General features: G+C 43.2%; 1 protein-coding gene across 3 annotated transcripts in view; it reads right to left on the bottom strand.

Moving 5' to 3' along the window:
• LOC137428285 (spectrin beta chain, non-erythrocytic 1-like) overlaps window positions 1-18,838 on the bottom strand; it is a 261,054-nt gene that overhangs the window by 65,378 nt on the left and 176,838 nt on the right. For all 3 annotated transcript variants that reach the window (XM_078779311.1, XM_078779310.1, XM_078779312.1), the window contains 2 exons: window positions 18,180-18,517; window positions 7,242-7,520 (listed from right to left, as the gene is read on the bottom strand). In XM_078779311.1, the coding sequence (XP_078635437.1) occupies window positions 7,242-7,520; window positions 18,180-18,517 (617 nt within the window). The remainder of the gene's footprint in view (window positions 1-7,241; window positions 7,521-18,179; window positions 18,518-18,838) is intronic.

Genomic DNA, 18,838 nt, shown 5'->3' with positions numbered 1-18,838 from the left:
TGAGGTATGTCAGAGAGCGGTATTCAGGATTTCAAAGCAGATAGCGAAAGAGAGGTGTGATGTGATGGGGGTGAGTTGCTTGAAGGATGAAGTGGGACAAATCGTTGTGGACCCATATGAAATTAAAGGAAGATGCAAAAGATTTATGGAAGTACTGTTGAATGCAGAGAATGAATGGGATGGCAACAAAGAGAGTAACCCAGTTTTAGGACCGGCAGAGAAGATAACCGAGGAGGAAGTTGAAGAAACGATAAAAGCAATGAAGAGTAGAAAAGCGGGAGGCCCGACGGGAGTTGTGGGAGATATGTTGAAGGCAGCAGGAAATTGGGGTGTGAAGAGAATGACAGAGATCTGCAATCTGGTGGTGAAAGAAGGCCGCATTCCAGTGGCTTGGGAACTGAGTACACTCGTCCCTCTATACAAGGGGAAAGGTGACCCTCTGGACTGTGGCTCGTATCGAGCGATAAAGTTATTGGAGCATGGAATGAAGGTATTGGAAAGGGTGTTGGAGAGGAGGATAAGGAAGAAAGTGAAGATTGACGAAATGCAGTTTGGATTTATGCCAGGAAGAGGAACGACAGACGCGCTTTTTATTGTGAGGCAGTTGCAGGAGAAGTACATGGAGAAGAGGAAGAAGTTGATTCTTTGGTTTGTTGATCTCGAGAAAGCATTCGATAGAGATCCACGTGAAGTAGTGACATGGGCATTGAGGAAGTTAGGAGTGGAGGAATGGTTGCTCAGGGTAGTGATGGCAATGTACAAAAGAGCGCGCACAGCTGTAAGGACGAAGGACGAGAACAGTGGTGAGTTTGAGGTGAAGGTGGGAGTGCATCAGGGGTCGGTACTAAGTCCGCTACTATTTGTAGCTGTGATGGAGGTGCTGGCTCGGAACGTAAAGGAGGGCTTACCGTGGGAGTTGTTGTATGCAGATGATCTGGTGTTGATTGCAGAAAGTATGGATGGACTGAAGGAGAAGATGAACAAGTGGAAGGAATGTATAGAGACAAAAGGTCTGAAGGTGAATATCGGAAAAACGAAGGTGATGGCAAGTGGGTAAAGCATGTGGTGAGGTGGAAAGAACTGGGAAGTGGCCATGTGCTGTGTGCAGGAAGGGTGTCGGAGTGAATTCCATTCAATGTACAATGTGCGCTGAGTGGGGTCATCAAAAATGTAGTGGTTTCAGAGGGTCATTAACCAGTGTGGCAGCTACATTCAAGTGTATGGTGTGCACAGAGCACACCTGCAGATGGAGGAAATGTTGAGTTGGATCTTGGAGACGGCGTGAAGCTGGAAGGTGTGAAAACATTTTGTTACCTCGGAGACATGCTGAATGGAGAAAGTGGATCAGACTCGGCAACGGTTGCTGGAGTGAGATGTGCATGGAAGAAGTTTCGGGAACTGAGTGGCGTGCTGACGAGGAGGGGAGTGTCATTGAAGCTGAAGGGAAAGGTGTATGCTGCATGTGTGAGAAGTGTTATGATTTATGGGAGCGAGACATGGGTAATGAACGTAGAGCAGCAACGAAGGCTGGAAAGGGTGGAAATGCGAATGGTTCGGTGGATGTGTGGAGTATTGTTGAGAGAGAGGAAGACAAATGATGAATTGCGAAAGATGATGGGAATAGAGCCTGTGATGGATGCTGTGAAGAGAAACAGTTTGAGTTGGTTTGGTCATGTGTTGAGGAAGGATGAAAGTGACTGGTTGAGAAGAGTGATGGAAATGAATGTAGAAGGAAGTAGAGGACGGGGAAAACCGAGAAAGACTTGGCTAAAGATGGTCGAAGAAGAAATGCGGGCAAGGGGGTTAACAAGGGGAGATGCAGAAAATAGGGCAAAATGGAGAAGATCGTCATGGGGACCGCAAGGCTGACCCCCGCGCTAGCAGGGAAAATGGCCTTAAAATGCCTGTTGTTGTTGTTGTTGTTGTTGTGTCTCGTTTGCAAAGCAAGGTATGTGTGGAATTACTTCCGTGTAGGATATTTCATCAAAAGTGATAATGGCATGACAATTATCTGCCAGATTATTCCTAACCAACACAACCGCAAGCTTGGAACTTACAAATGTCACTGCTCGGTTGCATAAGGTCTATCATTGTGAGAACGAAATTCGGGCCACCCTGTCAGATCAATCAGCTGAATTTACGCAAAATGACTGCACAAGGTCAACTGAACCCTGAGAGTTGTCCCATCTGAAAAAAAAAATCAATGGAAACTATTTTGTAACTAGAACGCCACTCAGTAGAGCGCACACTCCCGCCGTGGGTCAAGTTGGAAGAGTACGATTTCACAAAAGTTTGAGGGAGTAGTTCAGTGACAACACAAGACAAGACAACACAAGACAGACACTGCACAGATATATATATATATGTATATATATATATATGTGTGTATATATATATATATATATATATATGGAAGATTAAAAACACCACAGCCACGAAACACGAAATTAGAAACACCTCACAGCCATGAAATTAAAAACACCTCACAGCCACGTGATTTAAAAACACCTCACCACCACCACGTCATTTTACACGTCACCACCACATAATTCAAAATACCTCACCACCACGTGATTCAAAACCACCACCATGTTATTAAAAACACTTCACAACCATGGAAACAAAAGTTTCAGGGAGTAGTTCAGTGACAACAGACACTGCCCAGATATGTAGATATATACGTAGATAAATAAACCTGAAAATCGCAGAGCCAGAATTATTTTTTGGTCTGGGAAGTCCATGCGAGGTTTCTTCTTCTTCAGCCTCTCACAACCCTGGGTGAATATGCGATCTTTTTTTTTAAAGTTCGAATTTTGCCAAATCTGTTTTATTCGTTTGTTAATGTACCTCAGCCATTGACAAATCTGGAATTATAATTTTATTTGAGGTTCAAATTAACCCGGGACATTGTGTCAAACGATGTCTGCAAGTCTGTACATGTGATAAATAATTAATCGTCCACAGTCGAAGACTTCTTCTTCACGCAATAACAACTTCGAGCTTCCAGACCGTACATCGAATCATCTTCAAATTTTGCACACTTGTTACTCTTCATGACTTCTACTACAGTATGAAGTTTCACGTCGATCAATGAAGTGGTTCAAGAGATATAAATGTTTTTATTATTTGTGTTTAATTAACGATATCTGCCAAACCACGTGACCTATCGCAAATTCCAAAAGGGCATTTTAGTAGACCGATATGCTGAACAGATTTGTGAAGATTCCCCTCGATTGGATCACAAATGAGGGAGGGGCTTGGTTTAAAATGTTTGTGGTTAAAAACGTCATAACTCTGAAACCATGTGATGCATGACGTCATGCTCGCTGACTTTTTTGTTCGTCATGGGTATGTGATTCTGCCTGCAAAGTTTGGCCTCGATCTGTTCAGGCGTTTTGGAGAAAATTGGATTTTAGTGTTTTTCACTCAAAACAATATGGCGGCCGAACCACGTGACCTGTGACATAATAATTACCATTAAAATATTCTGCAGACCGAGTCCCTCCTACGGTAAAAATTTGCTCTCAATCGGTCCAATTATTGCATAGAAAATGGTTTTTAAAGGAAAACAGAAAAAAAAATTCCCAAAAAAACTTCCTGGATCCGGAATAATTTCCTGAGCTTCACCAAAAACTAATCAATTCTTCCTTATCGCAAGTGCAATCATTCCACCAACTTTCATCCAAATCCGTTCAGAACTTTTCCAGATATCTTGTTCACAAACACATGAACACGCACACGCACACGCACACGCACACACACACACACACGGACACGATCGAATGCATTACTCTCTGGCGGGGGTAATAAACACGTAGGTGGAATGTATTTTGCACATACTGCATGTCCCATAATGCACCCATATACCAGCAACCCCACTTAATGTAGATCGTACTGAAAACTGTAAATTGTAAATTTTCTGTAAACCTTGGGCAATTTCTCCCAAAGGAGAGAGGGATTTTTTCAACATTCACCATACTAATGCAGACAGGACAGCAAGCGTTATGTTTCCACAAGAAGAGATACATACTCTGTGAAGCAGCATCGCCGACTAGAGTTTTAAATCAGAATGGCAGTGTTTAGTTAAGTCTGACACCGTTTGGTGATGGAACCCAGATTATCCAAATGAATTGTAAACACACTCCCGAAGAATTATCATGCTGGCCCTGAATGCTTTGTGAAAGATGAGGTTTTTTTTTTGGTTTTTTTAATAGAAGTCATTTGGCGTGCATCTATTTCTTGTATTGTCTAGCTATGGGCTGTTATAATTCTGTGTAAGTAACTTATATTTAAATTGTACATTTAAATATATTAGAGTATTGTGCATAAAACCTTTCTTGTAAAGTGCATTTAGATTTGGTATGACATGAAACGAGCTATAAAGGAATTTTTTATTTTTTATATTGCTTGTTACTTAATTGAGAAATAAGATTCGATGCACGTTACTCACAATCATACTAAAATACGCAATTTGGCGTCTGTCTGTATGTCTGTCTGATGATTTTTTGACCGCGATACATTCCGTCGTTACTTATCCAATCTCAACCAAACTCGGCAGGATGACTAAGGGTTACACAATGAAAGTTGTAGCGCATTCAATTGCCCCCCTCCCCAAGGGGGTTTTCTCCCCAGAGCGGGTTTTCCCCACCATTGCCGTCAATGGAGTTGCATGTTGAGGTGTATATCCATGTTAAGTTAGCCTTATCGTGGCGTTTTTCCAAGGCCGCTTAAAACAACAAAACTAACGATAATAGCATGATATTAATGTTATTACAAAGCAATATTAATACCAATAATATCCCACCTCCCCAAGAGGTTTTTCCTCCTTGAACAAACATCGAGACAATGTTTATAAATAGCTTATCATGGCGTTTTCATGGGGGCAACGGCCCAACGGCCTCGCACCAGAAGTAAAAATATTACTAGTACCCGACTACAAAGCCGCAATGAGCCGGCGAAGCCAAAGCCTCTTGCCACTATTTTACCCATCACGATGGCATCAGTGGGTTAGGTAGTTGGTAGTAGGTAGGTGTAGTAGGTACCGTATCTGGTAAGACTTGGTAAAAGAGAAGAGCAGACAGTCCTCCCCAATACCTACATACAATAAATGTCACAAGAAGCTTAAGGAAGTAACTATACGATGTGCTAGCTTAGGACCTATTTTAAGAAATTTTAACTGGGCTTAATATACGTTTTCACAGTATGTGTGTAGTCTTCTACCTTCAGTCACTGTCAGGACTGGTTCTCTCTGGGCACTGCGGCTTCCTCCACCAGAAGAAGTTAGCTTGCAGTAAGATCAGTGCCGACAAATCAGACGATAGCGCCGTTTCAACGGCAATGTGTGACTGTCGTTAATCAAACCGTGTCGATGGCGCTGATTGGCTGACCTAAGCTGATCGCTGATTGGTCAGCTCACAAAATTTCGCAAATTCAGACCTAAAATGACATCATTTGCATTCTGGATGAGATTGAAATTGATAAAATTTACTTCTTGATTAATTCGGTGAATTCTGTCTCAACTTCGGATATTTCCGGCCGTGAAAAACTATCCCCTACGGCCGCGAGATTTAAAAAAAATAATTCTTCGTCAATTTTAGAATATTTGATGCCGTTTTCAGCCTCTGAAACGCGTAATAAGCTTTTTTGAAGTATTTTTTCAAATGCTCGAATCTCATTGGTTCCAGTGTTTGGTGACGATTTTCGTTGAAGATAACGAGGTTGGTCTTAAAGTATTTTAATTACAAATTAGAGGTGCATAGGATTGTGAATCAAACAAAGACGGGTGAAACAAACTCCTATTGAACTTTTTCGCAATTTTGTTATGCATACTTCCGCATCTGGAAGATGGCGGCCTCCATTGAGTGATTTGGTTTTTGAAATATTTTTTCAAATGCTCGAATCTCATTGGTTCCGGTGTTTGGTGACGATTTTCGTTTAAGATAACCAGGCCCGTGCGGGCCGAGGTTGGTCTTAAAGTATTTTATTACAAATTAGAGGTGCATAAGATTGTGAATCAAACAAAGACGGGTGAAACAAACTCCTATGGAACTTTTTCAAATTTGTTATGCATACTTCCGCATCCGCAAGATGGCGGCCTCCATTGAGCGATTTGGTGCGTCAAAGCTTCGAAATTCTCAAGCCAAGGGATCCAGCATAATCTGTTTTTTCAACATAATACGTACGCGTTCATTGACAACACCGGCTTCGCCGGCTATAAACCACAAACACGTATGATTAACTTTTTAAACAGTCGCTAATGCTGTTTATAACACTAAAGAAAGAAATTTAGAGGAATCCCGACATCCGTGAGGTTAGTTTTACTTGCAGAACTGAGCGAAGATCGACTGTACTCTATATACCCCACAAGGGTTGGGTTAATAACATGGCCCTTCCTGCGGCTACCGTGGCGTTTTTCGAAGCAAACTTTTGAAACTCGCTCCTGCTGTTTAACACAAAACTGAAAGGGAGGAAGCCCGGGTTGTGCTCCTTTACCAAGCAGCTAGCTTGCACTTGCCAAGCCAGCCGTTCCTTAACGGTTTTGAATGGAGTGCTTGCTCGAATGCTTAAACCACTTGGCGATCTCTCCACAAGAACCTTGGTAAATGATCACACACCCAATGTTCTTGAGACCCGACCATAGATCGACTGTAATCTATATACCTCAAAGAGGAATGACGCTTCCCGCCACGCCCGTAGTGAGCGGGTGTACTAGTCATACTAAATAACAAAAAACAATGGAAGAACTGGCTCACATGCCAAGCCTCCAGTTGTTAAGTTAGTTACAGTACAACTCTTATTAGCTGAACGGAAAAACAAACCTATTGTGCATTTTATGATTAAAGCATCAAACTCAGATAATATATGGACTAATATATGATCATCATTTTCAGATATTGGGCCTCTTTTTTATGGCAGCCATTTTGAATTTAAAGATGGCAGCCGACACTAAATCCAAATGACCCAATATCTGAAAATGATCTTTACATATTAGTCCACATATCTGCCAAATTTTTATGCTGTAATCAAAAAGTGCACAATCTTTATGGTATTTTGGACAATACCACCACACTTTAAGTTATGATTAAATCAAAGGGAAGAAATTAAGAAAATTGTGCGATCAGAAGTAGTGAATGTAGAGCAGCATTGCACAATGCATTTGATAACCTGAAATAAGGGGAGAAACTGCAGTTTAGAACGTAAACTCTACAAATGAGAAGATACGGAGAGAGAATGAACGATACCTGTGCTGCATGACCTCCAAATCCTCCAAAGTGTCAGGGATCTGCAAGCTGTGAAGCCACTTTCCCTTCTCATCAATCCAAAGTTCACAAGCCTCGGCTTCGCTGAACATGGTGTAAAGTGCCAATGTGTCATCCAGGCGCTTACGTCGTGCTGCAGCATGTCCTGCCACATTGTTGAATTGGACATCCAGGTCCTGCACATGCTGTGCCACACCCGTCTCTTCAAGTATCTTCGGTGGTACAGCCTGCAGCTGCTCATTCATGGTGGAGAGTGCAGGCCTAGGTTGGGCCAAGACCAATGTTAGATCTGCTGAAGGGTTAGAGCAGCAGCCTGCACACATTGCTCGTCTAGCCATTGGAAAGACAAGCTGATTAGGCCTTTTCCTGCCACTACGGCGTCACCAAATCAGCAGCACTTTGAGGGATCGATCAGCACATCATTTATTCATTTTCCCAAATGCACTCACTTTTCAATGCGGATAATCGAATGGGAAGAGAGTTTACCATTGTAAAACAATAACTTCATACACCATGGTTATGTGCAGATTTCAGAGAGGGTGACAGTCAGTTATTGATAAATGAATGAAATGGACTGCAACTCCACTCCCCTCTTCCCCCCCCCCCCCCCAAAAAAAAAAATCAGTAAACTGTAGCCAACATGTTTTATAAACTGCTAGTTAACCCTCTCCTCCCCCACCTAGAAAAGGAACAAAATCAATAAACTTCAGTCAACATATGCTTTACAAACAATTACTTACTAAGCATGCAATGCCCACTGAACATAGTACTGTACAACACCTATAAACCACATTCACCCAGACTTTCACCAAGCACCCAGGCTGTGGTGCTCTGCCCAGAGGCAGGTTGGCCAAAACAGCAGTCTTTTGGCAAATGTTAAACGAGGTGGTTTTCCTTTGCATTCCCAATGGGAGTCAGAGCCGGAATTTGTAATTTGGCCAGGGTGCCGGCGATAACTCGCCTACTCTTCAGGAAAGACATCGTGGGATCTTTAAGTACTGACATCGATCAACTAATGCCAGCAGATTGGTGCACAGCTTTACGTCTATCCGAGGGATGGGCCACTTAGGTAGTGCAACGTCCCACCTGTGAAGCACAAATCCCACACTTCATAGTCAGCCAGGAATAGAACCCAGGCTAGACAGCTCAAAGGTAAGTGCTCGCTACAACATACAGTGCACCTTCAGAAAGTATTTGCATCCCTTGACTTTTTCACATTTTGTTGTTACAGCCCGAATTTTAAATGGATTAAATTGAGATTTTTTGGCACTGAACTACACATCTATCTATAATTCCACTAATCTCTGTGTGTATGCGACCGCTGTTTCTCGACAACTACCGGTCCGATATACTTGAAACTTGCCAGGTATATTGCTGGGGACCCGAGGATGTGCCTTTTCAAGGTTTGAAATTAATCGGACAAGTAGTTACCGAGCTATGTCCAAAAAACGATTCGACCAATCAGAGAGCAGCGAGCTACCGAGCTATGGCGATTTAGCCGTTCGCCGTTCGCTTTGGCTTTGCGAATGGACCAAACCATTTCATGTAAATAGAGGGGGGGGGGGTTCTACCGTACTCGCAAGCCGTTCGCTTTGGCTTTGCGAATGGACCAAACCATTTCATGTAAATAGAGGGGGGGGGGATATAATTTTAGATATATATATAGTACGGGCATGCCCTAGTAATACCCAATAATGTCAAAGAAGAACATTTTATAACTTTTTTTTTGTCAAAATTTAAAATGGATTAAATTGAGATTTTTTGGCACTGAACTACACATAATACTCCATAATGTCAAAGAAGAACTTTAAAAAAAAACATTTTACAAACTAATTTGTAAAAAAAATGTAAAGCTGAAATGTCTCGAGTCGATAAGTATTCAACCACTTAGCTATGTCACTCCAAATTGAGCTCAGGTGCATACAGTTTACTTGATTGGAGTCGACCTGCGGCCTATTCAATTGATTGGACATTATTTAGAAAGAAATACAACTTTCTATATAAGGACCCACAGCTGACGGTACATATCAGAGCAGAAACAATACCATGAGGTCCAAGGAACTGTACCTAGAACTCTGAGATACAATTCTGAGGAGGCATAGATCTGAGGAAAGGTATAAAACAATTTAAAGAGTGCTGAAAGTTCCTAAGAGCACAGTGAGCTCCATCATTAGGAATAAAGAGAAAAAAGAAAGAATATGGAACTACCCAGACTCTTCCTAAAGCAGGCCGTCTGACTAAACTGAGCAACCGGGCAAGAATGACCTTGGTCAGGGAGATGACCAAGAACCCAATGACCACTCTGTCAGAACTACTGAGTTATTTGGCTGAGATGGGAGAACCTGCTGGAAGGACAACAGTCTCTGCAGAACTTCACAAATCTAGGATTAATGGGAGAATGGCCAGATGGAAGCCACTCCTGAGAAAAGTCCCATGACAGCACACTTGGAGTTTGCAAAAGGCACATGAAAGACTGAGAGCATGAGTCTAAAGATTCTGTGGTCTGTTGAGACCAAAATTGAACTCCTTGGCCTGAATACAAAGCGCTACGTCTGGTGGAAACCGAGCACAGCTCATCACCCATCCAACATCATCCCCACCATGAAGCATGGTGGTGGCAGCATCATGCTATGGGGATGCTTTTCAGCGGCAGGGACAAGGGGACTTGTAAGGATAGAGGGAATAATGAATGGAGCCAGATACAGGCAAATCCTTGAGGAAAACTTGCTGAAGAGTGCAAAAGATCTTAGACTGCAGCAATGATGTATGATTCAGCAAGACAATGACCACAAACAAACATACAGCCAAAGCAACACTGGAATGGTTTCAGAACAAGAACGTGAAAGTCCTTGAGTGGCTCAGCCAAAGCCCAGATTTGAATCCCATTGAGAATCTGTGGAAAGACTTGACGAATGCTGTTCACCGAAGCTCCCCATCCAACTTGACAAAGCTTGAGAAAATCTGCAAGGAAGAATGGGAGAAACTCCCCAAATCCAGATGTGCAAAGGTGATACAGACATACCCAAGAAGATTGAAAGCTGTAATCACTGTCAAAGGCGCTTATATGAAGTATTGACTCAGGGGGCTGAATACTTTTGTAAATTAGATATTTCTGTATTTCATTTCCAAAAATATTTGAAAGAATTTCTAATTTTCACTTTGTCATTATGGGGTATTTTGTGTAGATCGGTGACAAAAAAAATTAATTTTACTCCATTTTAAATTCAGGCTGTAACAACAAAATGTGAAGAAGTCAAGGGATGCAAATACTTTCTGATGGCACTTATTGTTAAACGGCATGAAACCATAATCCTCTCCAAAACCCCAACAGCATCTTGCGATTGTTAACCTATTCGAACCCCATAAACGGTGTTCATGGGTGAAACTGCAAAACTTTTGAAAAAGGAAAGTACTGAGCAAAAGTACTCCTTACTCGGGGGGTAAGCCTGGCTTAACGGTTAAGGTGGCTGGCCTGAGATCTTAGGGTCCTGAGTTTGAGCCCATGCCATGTCGTTGAATTAACATTAGGTGGGTTGACTCAGCCTGTTTGACATATTTGGAAAATAATTTATTTCACCTGAACATTAATTGCTGGGAAGATTATATTCAGCCAGTTAGCACAGCACTGTGTTCTCGTAAAATAAATGAATACTAAATACCTGCCCAGGAATTTTAATACAAGTGTTCTAAGGGGGGAGTATGTCACATGTCATGTACTGCAGTGGTTTACCAGAATCACCCTCGCTGGTGGTGCAAAACCAGAGCATTCACTACCCCTTTAAACTCAGGTGTCATGTACTGGAGCGGTTTACCGGAATCACCCTCGCTGGTGGTGCAAAACCAGAGCATTCACGACCCCTTTAAACTCAGGTGTCATGTACTGGAGCGGTTTACCAGAATCACCCTCGCTCGTGGTGCAAAACCAGAGCATTCACTACCCCCCTTTAAACTCGCATGTCATGTACTAGAGCGGTTTACCAGAATCACTCTCGCTTGTGGTGCAAAACCAGAGCATTCACTACCCCTTTAAACTCGCATGTCATGTACTAGAGCGGTTTACCAGAATCACTCTCGCTTGTGGTGCAAAATCAGAGGATTCACTACCCCTTTAAACTCAGGTGTCATGTACTGGAGCGGTTTACCAGAATCACCCTCGCTCGTGGTGCAAAACCAGAGCATTCACGACCCCTTTAAACTCAGGTGTCATGTACTGCAGTGGTTTACCAGAATCACCCTCGCTGGTGGTGCAAAACCAGAGCATTCACGACCCCTTTAAACTCAGGTGTCATGTACTGGAGCGGTTTACCAGAATCACCCTCGCTCGTGGTGCAAAACCAGAGCATTCACGACCCCTTTAAACTCGCATGTCATGTACTAGAGCGGTTTACCAGAATCACTCTCGCTTGTGGTGCAAAATCAGAGCATTCACTACCCCTTTAAACTCGCATGTCATGTACTAGAGCGGTTTACCAGAATCACTCTCGCTTGTGGTGCAAAACCAGAGCATTCACTACCCCTTTAAACTCGCATGTCATGTACTAGAGCGGTTTACCAGAATCACTCTCGCTTGTGGTGCAAAACCAGAGCATTCACTACCCCTTTAAACTCGCATGTCATGTACTAGAGCGGTTTACCAGAATCGCTCTCGCTTGTGGTGCAAAACCAGAGCATTCACTACCCCTTTAACTCGCATGTCATGTACTAGAGCGGTTTACTGGAATCACTCTCGCTTGTGGTGCAAAACCAGAGCATTCACTACCCCTTTAACTCGCATGTCATGTACTAGAGCGGTTTACTGGAATCACTCTCGCTCATGGTGCAAAACCAGAAGATTCACTACCCCTTTAAACTCACGTGTCATATACAAGAGCGGTTTACTGGAATCACTCTCGCTCGTGGTGCAAAACCAGAGTATTCACTACCCCTTTAAACTCAGGTGTCATGTACTAGACCGGTTTACTGGAATCACTCTCGCTCATTGTGCAAAACCAGAAGATTCACTACCCCTTTAAACTCGCATGTCATGTACTAGACCGGTTTACCAGAATCACTCTCGCTCGTGGTGCAAAACCAGAGCATTCACTGCCCCTTTAAACTCGCATGTCATGTACTAGAGCGGTTTACCAGAATCACTCTCGCTTGTGGTGCAAAACCAGAGCATTCACTACCCCTTTAAACTCGCATGTCATGTACTAGAGCGGTTTACCAGAATCACTCTCGCTTGTGGTGCAAAACCAGAGGATTCACTACCCCTTTAAACTCGCATGTCATGTACTAGACCGGTTTACCGGAATCACTCTCGCTTGTGGTGCAAAACCAGAGCATTCACTACCCCTTTAAACTCGCATGTCATGTACTAGAGCGGTTTACCAGAATCACTCTCGCTTGTGGTGCAAAACCAGAGCATTCACTACCCCTTTAAACTCGCATGTCATGTACTAGAGTGGTTTACCAGAATCACTCTCGCTTGTGGTGCAAAACCAGAGCATTCACTACCCCTTTAAACTCGCATGTCATGTACTAGAGCGGTTTACCAGAATCACTCTCGCTTGTGGTGTAAAACCAGAGGATTCACTACCCCTTTAAACTCACATGTCATGTACTAGAGCGGTTTACCAGAATCGCTCTCGCTTGTGGTGCAAAACCAGAGGATTCACTACCCCTTTAAACTCGCATGTCATGTCCTGGAGCGGGTTACCAGAATCACTCTCGCTTGTGGTGCAAAACCAGAGGATTCACTACCCCTTTAAACTCGCATGTCATGTACTAGAGTGGTTTACCAGAATCACTCTCGCTTGTGGTGCAAAACCAGAGCATTCACTACCCCTTTAAACTCGCATGTCATGTACTAGAGCGGTTTACCAGAATCACTCTCGCTTGTGGTGCAAAACCAGAGGATTCACTACCCCTTTAAACTCGCATGTCATGTACTAGAGCGGTTTACCAGAATCACTCTCGCTTGTGGTGTAAAACCAGAGGATTCACTACCCCTTTAAACTCGCATGTCATGTACTAGAGCGGTTTACCAGAATCACTCTCGCTTGTGGTGCAAAACCAGAGCATTCACTACCCCTTTAAACTCGCATGTCATGTCCTGGAGCGGTTTACCAGAATCACTCTCGCTTGTGGTGTAAAACCAGAGGATTCACTACCCCTTTAAACTCGCATGTCATGTACTAGAGCGGTTTACCAGAATCACTCTCGCTTGTGGTGCAAAACCAGAGCATTCACTACCCCTTTAAACTCGCATGTCATGTACTAGAGCGGTTTACCAGAATCACTCTCGCTCGTGGTGTAAAACCAGAGCATTCACTACCCCTTTAAACTAACGCCTCATTCAATGGAGGGGTTTCCCGGAATCCCCCTCACTCAAGTGTAAACCTGGGCATTCACTATCCCATTATGTTGTCTGCCCATTTCGATACTTGGCAGATACTTAGTTAAATGCCATAATGTCTTGCCTGGCACCCCCTGTTGAGCGCTCGTGGCCATTTGGATTTGATTATATTTCCTGTATTACGTTGATTTTCGTTATATTGGATCGCCAGTGTACTTCATTACTTCATTTTGACAAGTTTGTTGATCACTCTGGTTTGTGTGTTTGTGAGTTTGTCTGTCCGATTACTTGTACTTGCCTACAGGTCACAATTTTAAACCGATCTTCACAAAACTTTTGGTGGTCCGACAGAATTCTATTTATTTTTGAGGTCAAAAGGTCAACATAGGCCAAAGGACCACTTTTCCTCAAATTTCTAAAATCCTCAATTTGCATCCAATTGATTTGAAATTTTAATAGGATTTTCATATCAGTTAACTGATTTCAACCACCAACTATTTTTGAGATCAGTATTGGCCAAAAGGTCAACATAGGCCAAAGGTCAACAACCTTTTCAAATTGCTAAAAGCCTAAGTTTTCATCTGATTGACTTGAAATTTGAATAGGATTTGCAAATCAACGAATTGAATTCAATCACCATCTATTTTTGATGTAACATAGGCCAAAAGGTCAACATAAGACAAATTTCTAAAATTGCCAATTTTCATCCGATTAACTTAAAAATTCAACGACGATTTGCATATCAGGTGACTCAATTCAACGACCAATTATTTGTGAGGTCAAAAGGATTCTCTATTGAGTGCTGGTGTTGGCTTAGCGGTTAGGGTGCCGGCTTGGGATCCTAGGATCCTGGGTTCGAATCCCGGTCGATCGCTGAATTATCGCCAGGGGGGTTGACTCGGCCTGTCATCCTTCCGAGGTCGGCAAATTGAGTACCGGCTTACTGGGATGAATGATCCCGGTGTGTACCCCGGGTTAGAATAGGTACACCGTATCCCTACGCATCGTAAGAGGCGACTAAGGGTTGGCACCAGGAAGGGACATTGCCTCAAACAGGGAACCATGATTGTCACGGGGCCCGCAAGGCTAACCCCCGCTCTAGAGGGGAAAATGGCCTTAAAAAAAAAAGATCATTCATTCATTCATTCATTGAGTGCCATTCTACTTTGTTCTGCTTTGCCATGTGTCGCCCCATGAGGGATTTTTCATTTGTTTATTTCTCTGCCCGTTTTGTTCGTTTATCTTTTGTCCCAGGATTCTCCGTTTTTGTCGTCCTGTGCCTTCTTATAATAAACTGTTATTCTATACGAACACATTTGGTGTGGTGACCGGCCATTGCAGACTCAGCATGTGAGAAACAACTTGGATGTCTGGGGGAGGTGAAAGTTTGGGGAGGGAAAAAATTTGGGGAAGGTGAAAAAAGGGAATATTCTCTAAAAAGAGACCGGCAAAATTAACAATTCTAACTACCCCCTCCTGCGGGGGTCAGTAAACACACATTATGCCATGTATACAAGGGAAAGTTGCAAGTCGTAATAAACAAATGAGTTTGAAGATATTGATTGTATTTGCACTTATAACACTCGAGTCTAGTCCTTGTGCCTGTCACACCTTCCTCAACCCCACTCCTCCCCCCAGTGAAACTGAGTCGAGAGCCTGACGGACTTGTTTAATGGTGATGCAGCACAGGCATAATGGGCCAAATGGCCTCATCATGAGTCGAAGTTCCTCGTTAATATTTATCGTTCTCGTATCGATGTGGTCACAAACTTCACCGCGACCAACAGACATGATCAGGTTTTGTACGTGTGCGGCAGACTCGCATCTTTACTTCATGCAATGAACAGACGGCACTTCGGTATTTTCCGTGAAGTTCAAAGGAGGGAATGGTGATGGGAAAATCCAACAATGGACGCTATTTCCGTATTTACCGACGGAGACAGACTTTCTCCAGCTTGAAGCATTTGACTATTACCAGGTGCTTGAAGCACCTGACTATTACCTTGAAGGTAATAGTCAGGCAGCTTAGCAGCATATTTATCGAAAATGGGGAACGGCTTGACAAAAGCGCCATTTTTATTTTGGTGTTCCATTAGACCATATTCAATAGATTTAGGACCGGAGGCAAGAAATATACAGTGTTCTTCACCTTTTTATTGGACAAAAAACCAATTATGTATATATTTTCAACAAGGAGGCTAACTTTTATTCCATTACGTGCAGTGTTATTTGTAAAACGTATGCATGCCTGCATAACAAATCTGACACTTCCATCTATCTATAATTCCAGTAATCTCTGTGTGTTTGTTTGTACGTTTGTTTGTCTGTGACCGCTGTTTCTCGACAACCACGGGTCCGATATACTTTTAACTTGCCAGGTATATTGCTGGGGACCCGAGGATGTGCCTTTTCAAGGTTTCATATTAATCGGACAATTACTTACCGAGCTATGTCCAAAAAACGATTCAACCAATCAGAGAGCAGCGAGCTATCGCGTGTGCCGAACGTGGCGGACACACTCTGCCTCGGATGGCACATTTGAGAGCGTATTCATTTATTTCACGTTTGCAAACTATGTTGGCGCTATGTTGGCGTTAAACTATGTTTTAAAACTAATAAAAACCCCGGGGGGATTGTCACTGTACTCGCAAGCCGTTCGCCGTTCGCTTTGGCGTTGCGAATGGACCAAAACATTTCATGCACCAAACCATTTCATGTAAAGCGTTCGCCGTTCGCTTTGGCGTTGCGAATGGACCAAAACATTTCATGGACCAAACCATTTCATGTAAATAGAGGGGGGGATATAATTTTAGATATAGATATAGTACGGGCATGCCCTAGTCTATCTATAATTCCAGTAATCTCTGTGTGTCTGTGTGTCTGTGTGTGTGTCTGTGTGTTTGTCTGTGACCACTGTTTCTCGACAACCACGGGTCCGATATACTTGAAACTTGCCAGGTATATTGCTGGGGACCCGAGGATGTGCCTTTTCAACGTTTCATATTAATCGGACAAGTAGTTACCGAGCTATGGCGATTTCTTTACCAAACTCCGCAAGCCGTTCGCTTTGGACCAAACCATTTCATGTAAATAGAGGGGGGGGATTGTCACCGTACTCGCAGGCCGTTCGCTTTGGACCAAACCATTTCATGTAAATAGAGGGGGGGGGGGGGGGGGATATAATTTTAGATATATATATAGTACGGGCATGCCCTAGTGTAATAATAATTAGTAATATAATACCGAGTGTTCATACAAATGTGTTATACTTGTGACTCGCGCACCTCTCATATGTCTAACATGTACGCAACTACAAGGATGTAATGACAATATAGCTTTAGAACAGACAACACGTTGTTCAAGGTAATTTGTCCAGCAATTTATGTATTTACGATTTTAGTCTAACTCCAATAGCTGATGATTTATTTGCATAAATGTATTGCTCGATATTATGCTGTGCGAGTCGTATTTGCGCAAAGTCAAACACTGTATATGTCTTGCCTCCGGTCCTAATTCTATTGCATATGGTCCAATTAACCACTAACATAAAAATGGTACTTTTGTAAAGTCGTTCCCCCAAAAATTGCTAAGCTGCCTAACTATAACATGCTTGCAAGTTTTTGTACCTGGGTAACTTCAACAAAAATACCTCATAAAAAAGACCATGGGAGTAATTCACACAATCGTAGTCATGATGTGTTAGCATTGCACCCCATCCTGATGAAATGTGTTAAGAAAGGAATCAGCATATTGGAATAGCACCTCAATCCCATATAATCGCTTTTCTGATGATGAAAATATTTAAACATCCGTATGGGTTGTTACAAAGATATGGATTTGCCTACACATACGGAAGAGTTTCACCCATGCATGTTTCCATACTCTTCCCTTCCCAACTACAATTCCCTCCTCAAAGCGCAAGCATCTTTTACCCTTCTCCTGTCGCCACAATGCTTGGCCAGCCTTTTCAGCATTGTTTTCCGTGACAATAAACCCATCGAATGCCATGTCGTTATGTAGTTTGGCCAAATTATATTGAATGATCAGCGTTTAGGTATCCTTGGAGATATCACGTGAGTACAATACAACAACTACCTTATTTTAATTTTTCCTTGAGGAATATGTGAAGCCTGGTGTTGGCTTAGCGGTTAGGGTGCCGGCTTGGGATCCTAGGATCCTGGGTTCGAATCCCGGTCGATCGCTGACCGCCGGGGGGGTTGACTGGCGGGGGGGTTGACTCAGCCTGTGTCATCCTTCCGAGGTCGGCAAATTGAGTACCTGTTCACTGGTAATTCTCTGTGTGACGCAAGAGGCGACTAACAGGGTTGGTGGCAGGAAGGGCATCTGGCTGTAAAACATCGCTTCAAAAAAGGGGACCACGGTGCCCGAAAAAGGCCAACCCCTGCCCTGCGGGGAAAATGGCCTCTAAAGGTGGTTCTTTTTCTTCTTCTTCTTCTTGAGGAATATGTGGATAAAATATTAGGTGCAGTCAAGGTGATCCCAAACTTGATCAACTGACATTAATTTATTTTTAATTAAATAAGTTCTGTGTAAACAGTAATGACAGGATGCGTAGCACCTACCGGCAGCTTTCCACCTCCTCATGAAGCTCCTTATGCTTTTTATGCAGAGCCCTGGCAGAGGCCTCATCATGACCGAGATCCTCGCTGGAGGTGAGGCAGCTCACTGCAGCAAGCCATCCAATCAGGTCGTCGGCGTCGGCCTGCACCGTGTAAAGATCCACAGCCTTCTCAAGGAGCTGCTTGCGCCTCGCAGCTAGCTCCTCCAGAGCTGTCCAGCATTGTGCGACGTCAGCGAGCCGCTTTTCAATCTGCGGTGCTCCAAAATGGCCATCATCCACCAGCGTCTGACCTTCGGCCGTAACTTGATGAAGACGGTTGTGTCGTCCACTCATCTCGTCCTACAGAGGAGAATGATGCAAGAAGTTGTCACTGAGTACTAAAGAAGTTTTCTTCTTTATTATTTGGCACAAGGCAGATTCCAACAAAAACACCAAAGTACATTAAACAAAAGACCCAACTCCGAGGGCCTTTTATTCACTCACCGCAGGCAGGTTGGTGGTCTTTCTGTCTTCTCCCGACTCCTATCAGGCCTAGCTCTCCCCCAGCTCTCTCTGTGCTCTGTCCCCCAAATATTCCTACAGGTCGCACAAGATCTGCCTGCAACCCTCTTATGGTTAAACTGCCTAAATCAAGACTCTCTGCTCACCTTCACTCCTCTT

Source organism: Myxine glutinosa, chromosome 5, assembly GCF_964187855.1.
Source record: "Myxine glutinosa chromosome 5, kmMyxGlut1.1, whole genome shotgun sequence".
In the NCBI taxonomy this organism is placed as follows: Eukaryota; Metazoa; Chordata; class Myxini; order Myxiniformes; family Myxinidae; genus Myxine; species Myxine glutinosa.
This window is presented reverse-complemented; position numbering and strand designations above follow the sequence as displayed.